The 16,968-nt window shown below is 44.4% G+C and overlaps 2 protein-coding genes across 2 annotated transcripts in view; one reads left to right on the top strand and one right to left on the bottom strand.

Annotated features, from left to right (window-relative positions):
• Positions 1–7,179, bottom strand: part of skia (v-ski avian sarcoma viral oncogene homolog a) — an 82,706-nt gene extending 75,527 nt beyond the window's left edge. The window contains exon 1 of the mRNA XM_079558016.1: positions 5,843–7,179. Within this exon, the coding sequence (XP_079414142.1) occupies positions 5,843–6,742 (900 nt within the window). The 5' untranslated portion in view covers positions 6,743–7,179. The remainder of the gene's footprint in view (positions 1–5,842) is intronic.
• A 5,103-nt stretch (positions 7,180–12,282) lies between these two features.
• LOC306964866 (Fanconi anemia core complex-associated protein 20-like) lies at positions 12,283–16,968 on the top strand (the record flags this gene model as incomplete). The annotated part of the gene is made up of 4 exons (XM_079559034.1): positions 12,283–12,449; positions 12,615–12,792; positions 12,904–13,199; positions 16,896–16,968. Exons 1-4 carry the CDS (start codon positions 12,322–12,324, stop codon positions 16,966–16,968), a joined length of 675 nt encoding a protein of 224 aa, XP_079415160.1. The 5' UTR covers positions 12,283–12,321.

The raw sequence follows: 16,968 nt of genomic DNA, 5'->3' as shown, positions 1-16,968 counted from the left end.
AGGCTATCTTATCTTATCTTATCTTATCTTATCTTATCTTATCTTATCTTATCTTATCTTATCTTATCTTATCTTATCTTATCTTATCTTATCTTATCTTATCTTATCTTTTGCTGATGAGTTGCTGCAGTTTTCAGTTTGGCCGCAGCATCTGTTCACATGCTCGTCCAGGAAAGACCACATTTATAGTTTTTTTTTATTTGAAACAAAATAAATCGCCCAGCCCTACTTTGACATTAAAACAGAAATGTTGAAGAAAAATCTCAAAATTGACCACAGCATGATGAACAGTCTCCTCAATATTAAAACTGCAGTACAGATACTAGGACATAATGCCATATATCAACTTGTCCTTCAATAAATGACAGATCAACAACACATGGGATATTTCACAATCGAGTACTTTATCGAACAGAGCTTTTCTATCATTTTGAAGTTACTGTAGTTTCTGTGGCGTTAAAAGGTCTTCAATATCATCTCCTGCCTCGATCTATCGAACTTTAAATGCCGTTATCGTGAAACCAAAACAAGGCTATCACAGAAATCGACGAGGACTGGGCCTGAACACATTGTAAAGCTCACATAGTGCTTTATGCTGTGTCGGTAAGAAATGTGTAAACCTCAAGTCAGACGGTGGACCTTGGTGATTTTACGACATACTCCGGCCTCTTGCGACACAGCGATTGCCTCACAGCAGCCCTTTAACCCGCGCTTTAAACCGAAGCCCTTCAAAATCGCGAATCTAACCGCGATCCCTGTCCTGCGAATCGTATCCCTTCCTGCCTCGTTTGCCCAGGCCCTGGAAAGCCCTCTCTCTCTCTCTCTCTCTCTCTCTCTCTCTCTCTCTCTCGGAGCGACTCGTCTTTCAGAGAGCAGCCCAGTGAACCCCATCCGCCGCTTATCTATGCGCACATTCTGATGCCGCCCACACGCCACAGACCCTCCCCCCTCCCCTCTCCCCCCAACACCGCTCCCCTCCGCTCTCGCACTCTCGCTGGCTCTGTGCGAGACGTGCGCGCCGGCCCGCCAGACTGTGTGCGCGCGCGAGAGAGAGAGAGAGAGAGAGAGAGCGAGAGACGGGGAAGTGCTGCAATCCCACTTCCTGAGAGAGAGAGAGTGCGCTGTATGGGCGGACGCTTCTGAATATTCACAGCTCCGCACGGTCTCGCACGTTCGGAGCCGCTCCCTGCAAAGCGCTCATACGCACACGCACACACGCACGCGCACACACACAGGCGGCTGCACTTTATCGTAAACGCTGCAGTTATATTTGTTGACACGTTGGCTGCAAAGATTGCTTTTTTCTTTGAGAAAAGAAGGGGAGAAAAATATGTGTAAACATTGTCATTTTGCTTTGTTTTCCTTCAGGAAAGTCAATGCTTCAGGAAAAAAGCTCAAAAAGTGCATTGTTAAGAACAGAACTGGGAACCATGGCGCTTCTTTAAGGGGAGACACTACACGCAAAACTCAATTTTTTCAGTTTTCAGGTTTTGGGCCAAATTGGTCTCTGAACATATAAGCTTTCACCCGGAAACAGAAAATATGCCTAATCTTCACAATAACATGTTTAAATATTGCGCTGATTCAATGTTCCCCCATAGACTTACATGGGAGAATGCAATTTCAAGGGCCTTTTTCTCAAAACACATTTTTCTGTCATTGTGGCGACACTATGTCCACGTCAGTCGGACCTAAAGACTTCAAATTTTCCAGCCTTGGACTGAACAATACTTTGAAGATTTTTTTTTATCCAATCCCTGGCCTCATTTATTGAGTTTTGAATGTCAAAAAATAAGGCCAAAATTACATTTTTACAAATTTTTCCACTAAAAAACAGCTTAATTTCAAACTAAACAAGAAATCCAAAATCCCCTCTGAAAAAGTCTTGGTATCTCATTCATCAATAAAATGAAACCATAAATTTTAACGTAGCTCTATCCATTATTCAGATTTCGTCGCCGAAACGATGGGAAATTTGGGGCATTTTTAGGCATAAAACACCTTGTTCTTATATGAAAAGATAAAATGACAGAAAACTTGCAATGTATTTTTTCTCTCACATTCATGCCAGTGATCTACAACAAAAGTTTCAAATGAATATCTGTTAATACACATTTTTTTCCTATTCACCTGCAGTGTCTCGCCTTAAGAGCAGATTTCCTCCCCGATGTGAGGAAATGACCGTTGAAATTAAAGGCACACTGCGTAACATTTTGGCTTCTCCTGCTCCCATCAGTGCAAAACACGGCTCCCGATGAGCAGCTCCACACAGAAAGAGCTATTTCTGCCGTGGGTAATCAAAGCACGGGTTTGGGTGAGGACCTAACCTGTTGAAGGCTCATTCCGGCTTTAGTCGCATCTCCTGAGAGACGAGCTCGGGACGTCCCGCTCCGGTAAAGTTCGAGTCAGGTCCGAGGAGAGCTGAGCCGCTCACAGCAAAAGCACGTTTGTTTGTTTGTTTGTTCATATCTCCAATAAAATAAATGCTTGTATTTCATTCTATTTAGTGGGTGAAATGTTTAACTCTGTGGAACAACATTTCAATCAAGCACTACACTATGTTTTTATAGTTTATCTGTCCACAGGCGTTTCCCACCAATCACATGACGGTATTGGGCATTGTTATCAATACTACTTATTAACCAACGGGCAAGGATCAAACTGCTTTTTGGCCGTCATTGCAACGTGACTCCAGAAAGAACTCTATTGAATGGGATCCTATGGGAACTTTACACCTGACGAAAACACCTTTAAAGGAACGGGCCACCGATTTTACACACCGAGATATGTTCTTACCTGAGCTTAGACGAGTTGACACGTACCTGCCTGGTCTTTGACAAAACGACCAAAGATGTTGTTAGCATTTGGCCTCTCCCAGTATATTCCCATAGCTCCAAACGGGGGTGAAGTTAGAAGCTACCACGCTCTTCCACGGGCACAAAGACCAGACAGGTACACATCAACTCCTCTAAGCTCAGGTAAGAGCATATCTCAGTATGGGAAAACCGTGGCCTGTTCCTTTAAAGGAGGGATGCACCGATCTGATACTGGTAAAAAGCATGACGTCGGGTATCGAGAAAATGTCCGATATTGAATATGGGCATGCTGTATCTCATTCTGACTTAGCTTTACACTTCTCTACACTTGGTCGCCGTTTAAAATAGCATAGCTAACAGCAGTATGCTAAAGCTAGCTGGGACAGACGCTGTGACCGGTTCAGCTGCAGTGATAACATCATATTGGCCAACTTATATGAGGATTTGAAATGGTGGTAAAGAATAATGAATGCAAACGTTCTAATTATCAGATCAATGTGGCGACTAGTTTATAATCATATAACCAAAGTGTTTCCTAGTTTACTGTAGAAAAGTCCAGTGATCCTTCTACAATGTTTTTTCCATTACAGTTCCTCAATAGAAAACCCCTTGATGCGCAACATCTCATTTGAAAGATAAGACAAGGCTTTGCTGATCTCACAGATTAAGAAATTCACTTGTTACAAATAATTAGCATCGATGAGTATCCGATATTGGTAGACACTCCCTAATATCGGTATCAGGAGCATAAAAAGCTTTTACTTCGGCACTGGCACTTGAAAAGATACGAAGACATGAGCGCAGCAAATGTTTGCGCTGTCCGGCCCTGCTCCCCGGCATGTGCTCCCTCATTAGCGGAGAGGGGAGGGGACGCTAAACGCTCGGGTATAGGGCACTCGTGCAAATAGAAGAGCCCCCCCCCCCCCCCCCCCCCCCAGACAGAGCGTGGGGCCCTCGAGTTGTGCACTTCAGGACGATCAAAGTGAGCGCTCTGGAGAGGCTGTTCACTCTGTAGGACCCTGCGCCGTCAAGGAGCTGCGCGATCGCCCGAGGAATCTGTCCGAGCGCCTTTACTATTACCATAACGATATTACTGCGATGTTTGACTACTACTGTACCAGCGTTTACTACACGTGCCGCTGAAATCTTTTAGCCCGAGCTTGTTTCTTGCCAGCGTTTAGTCCCAACGAGCGGGTGAGGTGAGTCTGGGGGGGGGGCTGACCTGGGTGAGGTGGGTGTGCGGGGGGAAGGGAGCAGCTCGATGAAAGCCCTCTTTGTTGTCATCATGTCATGTTTTTCAGCACAATACATCCAACACCGGCCCATCAGCCGCATTCATGTGGAACAGTTCATGCAAATGGCACAGGCTTTGTACTGAAGGAGGGGGGGGGGGGCTCAGGGGGGAGGGGGGGTCGGTCACTGTCCTACCCCAACACAGGCCGAGGTCCTGTCCAGATATACTGTCCTGTTTTTGTTTTTTTTCCCAGTCCCATGAAGGACGGACCAGCGGGAGCCAGCCACACATGTGTCCTATCACTACAACGGTCCAGAGCTTTTGTGTCCTTTTCCTCCACAAACAAGTCACAATCTTCTGCAAAAGATATGTGTCTGCGCTGAAGTCTGCACTATGGAGGAGGAGGAGGAGGAGGTACTTCCAGAGGTGGGCGATATGTCGTCTGCAATAGCTAATCGAAATTGCTGCTTGGAAGATTCGCGGATTCACAATACTGGGTTTGCTGTATGTCCAATGTCAAGAAATGTGGATTCATTCAAAACAAAAAAAGACCCATATCTGTACAAACGGATTCCGATTTCCAGCCCTATTAGTGCTTAGAGAGCGGCAAGGACTGCCAAAGCTTCCTGCGGCAAGCTGCATACCAGATCATGGACATTTGGTGAAAATACCAGCGTTTATATCACCGCCATGACTAAGATTTAGAAAAAACTTTACTGATCCACAAGGAAAAGTGCATCGTGGAGCTTTGCAGCGAGAAGGCTTCCCCTGCCGCTAAAACACACACAAACAAACAAACAGTGGCTCAATAACAGTGACCGGGTTTAAACAGGCAGAGGGAAGTCAAACTGAATGGAACATAAGTGTGTTCATAGAAATGGACTGGAAAGCTTTGAGTTTTTAGCCCCGTCCCCACCGCGCTCGCCTCCACCATCACCTCTGGGATGTGTAGAAGCACTAAATGTGTGTGAGTGAGTGGGTGTTGTTTCTCAGACCAGTATATGCGAGGATGAATGAGTGCATGACGTGTACAAACAAATGCCCAGCCGGGGAAAGGAGTAGCTCCGCACTATTTGTGCATCGGATCAGCGGCAAACATTGTTTCGTAAACTTTGTTGGATTGCCTTGTCCCGTCAAACAAACAAATGTCCGTTCAAATATTTGTTAAGTCGTTTGTTAAGTCACTTCTAAAGGAACTGTTTCCTAGATCTGGCGTACGGGTTCATGTTGGGAATCCCTAAAGACCAAAGAGCCCTATGCCTGAGCCCAGTTTGCTCACAGCTTCACTGAAGGGAAACCTATGGTGTGTTTGAGCTCGATGGAAACTGGAATAATGTGCAAGAAGGACAGTTTTGGATCCAACACATGCTGTGTCCACAGACAGGCAGGAGACACTAATGAGAACTAAAAGGATTCAGACTGAGCTCCTCTCGCTCCTCGCCCTGTGACCGTTGATCTGAACCATGTGAAGGTTGGACAGTGTTTACTACAGACCCATAAAGTGAGTCTGAGGGCGGTGCGTGGGGGATAATGGCTTTACTGCCCCAGAGGTGTGCTGCTGTTACTACTGAGGAGCTCTCATTAACGACAATATAACAGGCATCAACAACAGGGACGTGTCACTGACCGGACTGACACAGGCTTATCAGCTCAGCGGAGGTTAATGATTCCAGCGTGTTTACAGCGGCCTGATCACATCAGCAGACAGAGAGCATTAGGCCACTACAGCTGAGGAGAGCCCCAGAGCCTCTCCAAAGCTCCCCTCTCCCCCCTGAACTCTGAGAGCACTCACCCTGGAGGACAGCTTCCTCTTGTATCTGTTGGTGAAGTCGAACTTCTCCTTCAGCTCGTCCAGGCGCAGCTCCAGGCGGACCTTCTCCTCCTTGGCTGTGTACTCCTGCCCCAGGAGGATGTAGGCCCTCCAGTTGGCCGAGTCAAAGCCCCAGTGGCAGGTCCGGTTCTCCTGCGCCTTGTGACTGTGCACCACGAACTTGTGCGTGGGGTACATGAGTCTACAGTCCACGCACTGGATGCAGGCTGCGCCGGGGCTGCTGTACAGCTCGGGCACGAACAGACCCTTGCACTTTCCAAAACACTCGTGGTACACCCTGAAGCTCTTCTCCGTGAGCTCCAGCTCCAAGGAGCCGCTCAGCTCCTTCTTGCAGCGCGGGGGATAGGCGCCGCCGTAGATCAGGGCGTTGCACAGGCGCTCGGAGTCTGTTTTGGTGATGAGCCCACAGGACGGCGCGGAGAAGGGCAGGAACCCCAGCACCTTGAGGATCTCCAGCTGGTCCGCCGTGCAGCGGGAGCAGTAGATGTGCAGCTCGTCACACACGGCGTTGATCTGCTGCAGACTGAAGTCCCTCAGTACTGTGTTGAGGATCTGAGGGAGGCACAGGCGCTTCTCTCCGCCGACCACAAAGCACGAGATGGTCTCTCCCTCCAGCACGGTCTCACAGCGCTCCGTGGAGCGGTCCGAGGGGATGAAGAGCGGCCCCGGCATGACCGGCGGAGGGAGGTGCTGCAGCACGGGCTCGGGGTCCTTGTCCTTCTTGAAGAGCAGCTCGTGCTGCCAGCGGGCAGAAAAAGCCGCCGGGCCGCCCAGAGAGCTCATGGAGCTGAGGTGGAACTGCTTGAGGGTTTGTTGCAGTCCCGGATGAGGCTGGAAGCACTGCCGACTCACAGTCTCCATGTTTGCCCCCAAACTTTACGATCCGATATCCTTCTGCTGGGAAGCACAAAAGTGTATGTCCGCGCTCGCTCGAGATAAATCCACCGCGGTTCAAAAGTGAGTGAATTGACCAAACGCTTCATCAAACACCCAGCATACTTCCACGAAGCTCCCGGGGACTAGTGCGTGAACAGCGGCCAGTCGCTCCCTGCGCCTCGCCGACCGTCCATGTCCCCGCAGCCCGTTCCGAACATAAAGCCAGAGAAATAAAGCCACAGAGAAGTCCCGTTTGAGGAAAGGTCCGCTGTCCGTATCCGTGCTCAGGGGCCGCGCTCCTCTCGACACTGTGGCTGTGCGTCCGCCCCGCGCGCTCTCACTCTGCTCTCACTCACGCGCTTCTCACGCACGCCATTCCTCTGTGTGTGCGCGCGCACGTGCGTGCCTGTGTTTGTGTCTGGCTCAGTCATTGAATTGCAGCCAGGAATGTGAGTAAGAGAGAGAGGGGCGGGGAGAGGGAGAGAGAGAGAGAGAGAGAGAGAGGAAAGAGAGGGAGAGAGAAAAGGAAGGAGAGAGAGAGGAAAGAGAGGGAGGGAGAGAAAAGAGAGGGAGAGAGAGAGGAAAGAGAGGGAGAGAGAGGAAAGAGAGAGAGGAAAGAGAGGGAGAGAGAGAGAGAGAAAAGGGAGAGAGAGGAAAGAGAGGGAGAGAGAGAGGAAAGAGAAGGAGAGAGAGGAAAGAGAGGGAGAGAGGGAGGAAAGAGAAGGAGAGAGAGGAAAGAGAGGGAGAGAGAGGAAAGAGAGAGAGAGAGAAAAGGAAGGAGAGGGAGAGAGGAAAGAGAGGGAGAGAGAGAGGAAAGAGAGGGAGAGAGAGAAAAGGAAGGAGAGAGAGAGAGGAAAGAGAGGGAGAGAGAGAGGAAAGAGAGGGAGAGAGAGGGAAAGGGGGAGGGTGAGAGGGCTCTCCAGGCAACGCCTCCACCCGCAGCCGGGCGCACAGACTGCACTGCAAACGGCCGTCTCTGAACTGGGTTAAAATGGAAAGTAACCCGCTGTAAGAGCTTGTAATGACCGCGTTATGCTCTACATCTCTTTGTGTTTCCATCTAAATGTAACCTGATCCACTTTTTGTTTTGTTCACTCTCCAAATCAGTCTCTCTCTTGAAAAGTGATTTCGGTGACTGGTGTTGCGCAGTATACAGGCTACATGATGTCCTTTCTGCCGCGCACTGAAGCCTGTGGCGTTTACATTCAATCGGAAACATCAGAAAGGGGAAGGAAGGGGCGAGTCTGGGCAAGTCGCTTCAGTTTGTGCCTTGTGCTCGTTCCTGTGGCGCCCCCTAGCCCCCGTATACCTCCACTGCAGTCCTCAGAGAGACGGATGGACAACTTTTACGCACGAACTGTCAGGACGCAGCCACTGTGGACTTTGTAGGGGGGTCGTCTGTCTCCAACTTTTACCTGCTCTGGTTTCCCCATCACAAAAAACATGTATAACAGGGTCCCCTCTGTGGCCGTGATTCTCGTGAAAAGGAGATTTTAGTAGGACTGTCAAAGTCTGTTTTAGGTCGGCACAATACTGGAAAAATAAAAGATACAAGCGTCCAATTTTACCTGGTATGTTCCATTCAATTTAAACGCACACATTACGTTATTTGTTTTCAGTGAATTGGGTTGAAACAAGACTTCCAAAGACCAAAACCTAGAATGGAAATAAATTAGACTAAAACTGAATATTTTAAAGTTATTATTGGCTGAACTGGTGAAAAGTGTTCATTTCTGTCAGATAGACTTCTCCTCGTGATACGAATATTGCCAATATTTGTAATGCAACATTTTTTATCACTGAATGTTGTATACCTTTGCTCAGGTGTGCAACTTTTAAAAGTTCATAAAGCAGGGGTATAGGCAACAATAAATCCAGATAAGCTTGATAAATACTAGTACATTCTAACGTATTTTAAAATGTAAAAAAAAAAAAAAAACTTTCAAGTAACCCAAAGAAGACCTGCATTTTCCCCCACACATTTTTACAGATTCAGATGTTTTAATACTTTTGTAGAAGATCGTTATTGAAAGAAATGAAAATGGCTCACGAGTCGACCTGTGTTGCCACAGATTACTTGAAAAAGTAATTCCTGATTACTCCTTTACTCAGTGAAAGCTCATTTTGTGTTACATTGTCCACGGTACAAGGATCTTAGAAATGTATTGTTTGGTGAATTGTTTGTTCAAAAGCCTGAAATGTTTTGGATCAGTGATGACAAGATGAAATGGTTTTTTTTTAATGGTTTATTTGGTCGGGACAGTGCATGTTAATGAACATACATGGGTCTCATGCATGTAAACAAGCCACACCGGATTATAGCCTTGGGCTAATTTCCATCCTTCGTCTTCCATGCGCACTCTAGAACACACTCACATTCATCCTGGCCTATTGTACATGTTTTAGTGGTAGGGGAAAGCGGAGGAAACCTCCGCAGACTTTGATGAGTGGTGATGATTCGTAATTCAGCGTGAGAGCATTCGTAGTGGAGAATCACTGTTTTCACGCTCACAATTTATAGAAACACACGTTGTGCCGAAAAGAGTTGCTTTCTGCAGCACTTGCCGTGGAGTCACCTGCAGGTGCACTTCAGCAGCAGATGCAGCTGTCGCGAAGTCCCTGATGCTCCCACCTGCGTCCAGCATGTAAACGCGGAGCTGACGCTGAATTATAAACCAGCCTTTAATCATAACACGGGGGCTGCACCGCCTGCGAGCGAAGCAACAAAAGGAGCCGTTTCAGGTCGTTTCCAGAGCAGTACAGGCTGGCATCATCCACATAATAAACATTTACGTTTTTCAAAGCGTCACAAACATCATTGATATACATTATAAACAGTTTTGGACCCAAAATAGAGCCTTGTGGAACCCCATGTGTGATTAGTTTTTTTCCGAGTGGACATTGTGGATATGTTCATATTGGTCTCTGTTGTTAAGACAGCTTTCCTCTCACATTCACTCATCATTCGTGATCCTGTCGTTGTCGTTGTTTTGTGCAAACCCAGCATTAGTGAAAGAAATGGTCAGATTAGAGTAATGTGTTACTAAGTAACTCATTACTGGCATCACTGCTCGCGACCCAGTGAAAATGGTTCCCACCAGTTGAGAACCACTGCCCTCGAGGTTGCCTCCTGTTAGGTCCTGTATGTTGTTACAACACTGGGATGTGGAGAAAGGGGTTCTTTACTTTGGGCCACCATTGCAAAGGTCTGTCCCTGGTCTTTTGAAAAGGTAGAAGTACTGTATGCTTGGAAAGAAATCCAAACTCCCTCCTAGCGCGCACACACCGTTCCATACAATCGAATTCTTAATGAAGCACCAACAACTGTCCTCTCCTCCTCTCTCCTCTCTCCCTCCATACATTTTTCCATGGCCTCACTGGTGCCAGCCTCCGTGGGTCCTGCTTCTCTGGCAGACTGCTCCGCACGCTCAGAAAGTCCCTCCATCATGACCTCAGCTTTCCACTTCTCAACAGAACCCATCAAATATAACGTCCATTTCTTTGTAACGGAATAATGGCTGTGTCTGTCTATCTCGGTGCCACCTTTTGAGATACTTTCACAATATAAAAAGCGGCAGAGAGTACTGGAGTAACTGTGGGCCTTAGGCGGAATACGCAACCGAATACGCTGTGGACGGATAGAGCCCACATGAACACAGACAGCGATGTTTGATGGCTAATGCTAACAGCTATAGGAAAAATACGTTGAGCTGGCTAATGGACTAACTTGCCCGGACTAGCTGACTTGCTAACTGTCGGCTAGTGCGGATTGATCGAACGCTACTTCTGCTGAATCAATCACACAAAATGTAGAACCCTCAGAAACAAGATAAAATATTTAGCGAAATACCGTTTTTAAAAAGCTTTCCTGTTTTCCCACTATCAGTAAATGGTGTCAAATATGTTTCCAAGGTCTAAACTGGGCATCGAGTGTTGGCCATTTCCTGTATTTTGGAGGCCTTGGTTTTGTTTTACTGTGGGCACATTTGATCAGTGTTTTTACTCGTCATTTTCAAAAAATTCAAAACAATGTAGTTTTGAATTTATTCCCATACTGTCAAAAGCTTAACGTTGTTGTTTGGGGTGAGCTTCATCGTGGTTTTCCTCTTTTGCTTCATCTGTATTGTCCTTTTAACCAGTAAGTTCAAAAGAATGCGAGTATTTCCATGATGTAGTTTGTGGATCTGTTTTCAAACCATGGCAATAAAACTGATTCTGAAATGCAAAACTAACTAAATTTACTTTGCATTACCCAAGTAGCGCGTTGCCCCCAACCATGGTTGCAACTACTTTTTTTTAATATGTAGATAACTTCATTTAAAGGAACAGGCCACCGTTTGGCCATACTGTGATATGTTCTTACCTGAGCTTAGACGAGTTGCTACGTACCTGTCTGGTCTTTGTGCCCGTGGAAGAGCGTGGTAGCTTCCAACTTCACCTCCGTTTGGAGCTATAGGAACATGTTGGGAGAGGCCAAATGCTAACAACATCTTTGGTTGTTGTGTGTGACTGAGCGCACGCACAAAGACCAGACAGGTACGCATCAACTCGTCTAAGCTCAGGTAAGAACATATCTCAGTATGGAAAAACAATGGCCTGTTCCTTCAAGTACACTTACTTGAAATTGTAGTGTCAACAGACGTAGGAGAGGTAAGAGGTAGGCTACAAGTAGTAATAATGGAAAGAAAAAAGAATAAAAAGAGGATCAATATAGAAATGAAATGAAATAAAGATAAATAAATCAAGAGTTCTATATTCAATGGATGCCAGGTGAGCTAGGGATTGTCTTCTATGAAAATAATAATAATAATAATAATAATAATAATAATAATAATAATAATAATAATAATAATAATAATAATAATAATGATAATAATAATAATAATTACAATAATAGTAGTATTAGTGGAGATTACAGTGAGAGACAGACGAAACACACAACAAAAGCAAAACAAAAAAACAAAAACAAAAAGGGGAAGAGAGAGAAAAGGAAAAAAATAAATAAATAATAATAATAATAAATAACATATATATGTATATATACATACACACATACATACATATACAAAATACATTTTTAAAAATCTGCTTTTTCGTATTAAGAATTTCCCCAGAATGACTATTAATGAACAAATCATCCGTTCTTAATTGAATTGAAAATGAAACCATACAAAATATATTCACATTTAAATTTTTAGGGGGCAGACAAGTTTTTACTTCTTTCTGCTCCTTTTAGTAATAATAAAATGAAAAAAAATAAATATAAAAAAACCGAAAATAAAACCGTCCATTATTTTATTGCTCATTATTCTAATTTATATCATCTATAGTTTTATTTCTACTTTTATTTATCATCATAAATAATGTGTTTTCAAAAATGTTATAAATAATATGTATTTATAAAGTAAACCGTAAAAATGCCGCTGCAGGGCTGATCGATCACGTGACCAGGCTGACGTCAAACGCGGAAGTAGCGTTGTGAAAACAGGACCCGCGAAGAACGAGCTGCTGCCGGTGCTCCTGTGCTCGTGTGGCCGGTGGATGTGCGCGGGAGAGGGGACAACATGAGCGACATCCACCCCAAACTGAAGCTTAAACGAAAGAAATCCTCCGCCGACCCGGACCCGTGCTTCCCCGGGACACCGCGGAGTGTCAGGCCGAGGGCAGTGAGCGGGTTCCCGCAGACTGAGAGGTGATTTGAGCATGTCCTCTTTACGGCTCAGGCAAACACTCAAGTAAACGTAAAACAAAAAAAGTACTTGTAGAAAATATGACTTGAGTTCTGAGTAACTCAAGTAACATTCAAAGTCTTCTCCCTTTTGGTCACTGATAATGATGAGCAATGTTTCCTCCATAGCCTGGGGCCTCTGACCACCTCTTCCCCAGCCCCAGCCCCTGCCCCTGCCCCAGCCCCAGCCTCTGCCTGCTCTGGAGCCAGTGGAGACAGTCTGTGGGCTCGGACCCTCCGCTGGGTGCTTCAGGAGCTCCAGGATCCCCCCGGACAGGTCCCCGAGCTGCCCCCTCCCTCTGCGCAGGTACACTGCACTCCTGTATTTTACTACAGAGAGCATTAACCTCTGTAGTCATTTGTTATTACCATTGGCTGGTGAGCTCGTGTCAATGTCAAACCTCTCGTGTTATTCCAGACCCCCCTGGCCTGTTCAGCTGCCGCCGATTGGGACCTCACCGATGAAGTGCCTCCGTTTCCAGAATACCCTTCTCTGCAGACCTGTCCCGACCACATGCTGGACAGCTCAGAGCCTGGCCTGGACGCCCCTCTGTCCCCCCCAACACGCCTGACCCCTGAAACCCCCCAGGTGTCTCCCCTACAACCGCCACACGGTCGAATGGACCAGCAGACGCCAAGAGCGAAGGGGGGGACTGAAGGGACAGGGGGGCTGATGCCGAGCTGCCCCATGTGTCTGCTGCTCTTCCCTCTGGGGTAAGGACTAAAAAAAAAACACCTGTACCCTTGTGTCCTGATATTTTTAGAAACTTGAAATTTTCTACAACCATGTAAGAAAATCTCTATCCACATGACTTTTGTTGAACTGATGCAACGTTCCATCTCCATAAACCGTGCATTTATTTAAACCAAAATACTTCAAATTGGTGTCAAGGTCAAATTTATTTATAGAGCACATTTACAAACAGCAGGCACTGCCCAAAGTGCTGTACAGATTCATAGAATAAAACAATCAACATTTAATACAAATAGAAAATAAAATCAACACGAGAAAACACGTGCCATTTTAAATACTTAAAATGAGTGTCATCGTCATAAAAGAAAAACAGAACCGTTCATTAAGCGGAGAACGGATCGGATGTTTAGTCGATTGATTTGTGTAAAATGTCCAATGTTCATTTGCACCAACATGTCAACACTGCACCGTTTCTCTGCACGGCCTGAAATCGGCTTTGTTTTCGTGTAGTGACTGATCTTTTTCTGGGCTTCTCCAGCCCCATGTTAGCTGATAGGAGAAAAGCACGGTGTGGCTATGCTAGTTCCTCTGACCTGAAGTTGTGAGCGTCAGTACTTCCTGTTTTTTCATTGGAATAATCATATTTTCTACAGATTACGTTGTGGGCTGTGAGGTCCTGGTAGATGATCATTTACTGTGTGTTCAAATCTTGATGTAGGGTGTAGCGAGTTCAGAAGAGACACCTGTGATCATAAAGGATTGATAGTTTGTCTTGAAGCTAAAGGCTAACATGCTATAAAAATGAATAAAAGGCACTATTTCAAATTGTATAATGCATGAAATTAATGTTAGCCTTTAGCTTCAAGACAAGCTCACTGATCCTTATAAACATTGACGTCTCCTCTACGGAAATATTTACACTGTACAGCAGCTCGTTCGATGATTCGAACGTGTCTAAGCTAATCTTAATGGAAATACGAACAGGAAGTACTAGCGCCCACAACGTCAACTCAGAGGAACTAGCGTAGCCACATTGTGCAACAAACCAATAAGGTGATTTAAAAATGTGTGGATCGCCCCAATTCCCCACCACCACAGCAACACGACGGGACAAACTTTCTATCAATAATGTTCCGAAAATGTACTATAAATATTGATTGTTGCTCGTCAGGAGTTAGTCAGGGCCCCAGACTAACTTTTATTTTAGTAGCGCTAGTGCTACCAACTTTTTCATTTGGTCGCACACACAGACAATATTTTGGCCGCACAGACTCGAGACACAATATCAAAATTCACCATTTTAATAAATTAAAACAAGGACAGTTATAAACATGTTCAAAATCACTAATAATTGATCTTAATTATGATTAAAACAATGTTAAAACTTTTTAAAATTGAGTTTTTCATATTAATATTACTGATTATAAAATAATTTTATTGTAATTTTTTTTGCATTGTTCTGCTTTTAATTTTCAATCCATTATTAGTCATCTTCCTTGACAAGTGTTTGTCTCTTTTTTTCCATATCTGCAATATCATTGTCACTTGCAGGATACTTAGAAAATTATGTATTACTGCCAATTAAGACCGTATTAATCACAGGCAAAAAGTACCTGTTTTAGCCTAAAGCCTAAATAAAACACAGGAGCTGAATCTGCTGTGGCTGAGGGAGGGCGGGCTATAACAGCAGCTGTTAGCTCTCCGTTAGCTTTACGTTAGCTCTCTGTTAGCTTTACGTTAGCTCTCCGTTAGATTTACGTTAGCTCTCCGTTAGCTTTATGTTAGCTCTCCGTTAGCTTTACGTTAGCTCTCCGTTAGCTTTACGTTAGCTCTCTGTTAGCTTTACGTTAGCTCTCCATTAGCTTTATGTTAGCTCTCCATTAGCTTTACGTTTGCGCTCTAAAACAAGCTTATTCTGTCCGTGAGGAGATCAGAGCGAACTCGGGTAGGAACATAAACCGCTAAGTTCTTTCTGCTCCTGTCTCCTCCTCTCGAGCTCGCGCTTCTCTCTGACCTGCGCTCGTGAGCTCGCTGCTCGGCTGCAGCGCTACCCGCCCCAAAAGGCGAACATAAAAGTGAAAATGGATACTTCTTTGGGGAATAAACCGTCGGAAAGTGCGTATTGGCAGAAAGTAATAGAAGGTTAATTCATGTTGGGACAGCTAACGGAGAGCTAGCGTAAAGCTAACGGAGAGCTAACGTAAAGCTAACAGAGAGCTAACGTAAAGCTAACGGAGAGCTAAAGTAAAGCTAACAGAGAGCTAAAGTAAAGCTAACAGAGAGCTAACGTACAGCTAAAAGAGAGCTAACGTACAGCTAACAGAGAGCTAACGTAAAGCTAACGGAGAGCTAACAGCTGCTGTTATAGCCTGCTCTCCCTCAGCCGCAGCAGATTCAGCTCCTGTATTTTATTTAGGCTTTAGGCTAAAACAGGTACTTTTTGCCTGTGATTAATACAGTCTTAATTGGCAGTAAGACATCATTTTCTAAGTGAATCTTCTGCAAGTGACCGTGATATTGCAGATTTGGAAAGAAAGAGACAAACAATTGACAGGAAGATGACTAATAATGGATTGAAAACACAAAATTAAAGCAGAACAATGCAAAAAATGTATAATAAAATGATATAAAATCACTCTATTAATATGAAAAACTCAATTTTAAAAGTTTTAAGATTATTTGAATCATTATTAAGATCAATTATTAGTGATTTTGAACATGTTTATAACGGTCCTTGTTTTAATTTATTAAAATGATGAATTTTGATATTGTGTCTCGAGTCTGTGCGACCAAAATATGGAAAATGGCCACGGACTATAACGGCTGATAACTGCAAATAACGTCCCTGACATATGTCTTCATTACGTAGCATCAAACGTGGCAAATATAAGCTGTTTTTTCATCATTATTCTGCTGGCTTTAGGTTTGGCGTAGGTTAGTTTTTTGCCGTAAATGAATCTGATACCTGGATAATGTTTCACCTTAAAGAGAGGCAATTAGCGTCTCATTCAACACAGTAGCCTCAAGGTGTCCGCGAGTCACTGTCAGCTTAACCCCTTAACTCCCACCTGAACCGAGCACATTTTCTCCAGTTTGGCTTTACGCCAGTCCAAAAGCTTCTGGAAAAAAGGTGTGAAAATAGCAACAAAACTGAGACAAAAACAACGATATAAATGTGACAAAAACGTGAGAAAACATTGGCAAAAAAGTGATGAAAAATTGATGAAAAAGTGGCAAAAATGTCACAAAAAATGGACGAAAAAATGACAAAAATGTGATACAAATTTGACAAAAAATGACAAAAAATGTGACCACAAAATGACAAAAATGTAACAAAATGTGACAAAAATGCGACAAAAAAATGACAAAAATGTGATAATAAATTGACGGAAAAAAAGACAAAAATGTGACGAAAAATTACAAAAAAAATGACAAAAATTTGACAAAAAAATTCGAAACATTTGACAAAAATGTGACCAAAAAAAAATGACAAAAAATTGATATTAATTACAAAAAATTACAAAAAATTACAAAAAATTTACAAAAAAATTACAAAAATGTTGGTCTTAGCAGTAGAAGTGCAGAAGTATCGTCCTTGGTGTTAACAGAAGGAGAAAGTATGACTGGATAAACTCTAGGCGCCATTGGCTGTTTTTCCTGCAGCTCCTGTGCAGAGCAGGTACGGTACATTTTTAAATGGCTTTGTTCTCTTCCAGGTTCACCCAGCTGGACCGAGACAGCCACCTGGCCCAGTGTCTGTCCGAGGTCAACATCGACGTGACGTGGTGA

Source organism: Gobius niger, assembly GCF_951799975.1.
Source record: "Gobius niger genome assembly, chromosome: 6".
Classification (NCBI taxonomy): Eukaryota; Metazoa; Chordata; class Actinopteri; order Gobiiformes; family Gobiidae; genus Gobius; species Gobius niger.
The sequence above is the reverse complement of the archived record's forward strand: the minus strand, read 5'-3'. Positions and strand labels throughout refer to the sequence as shown.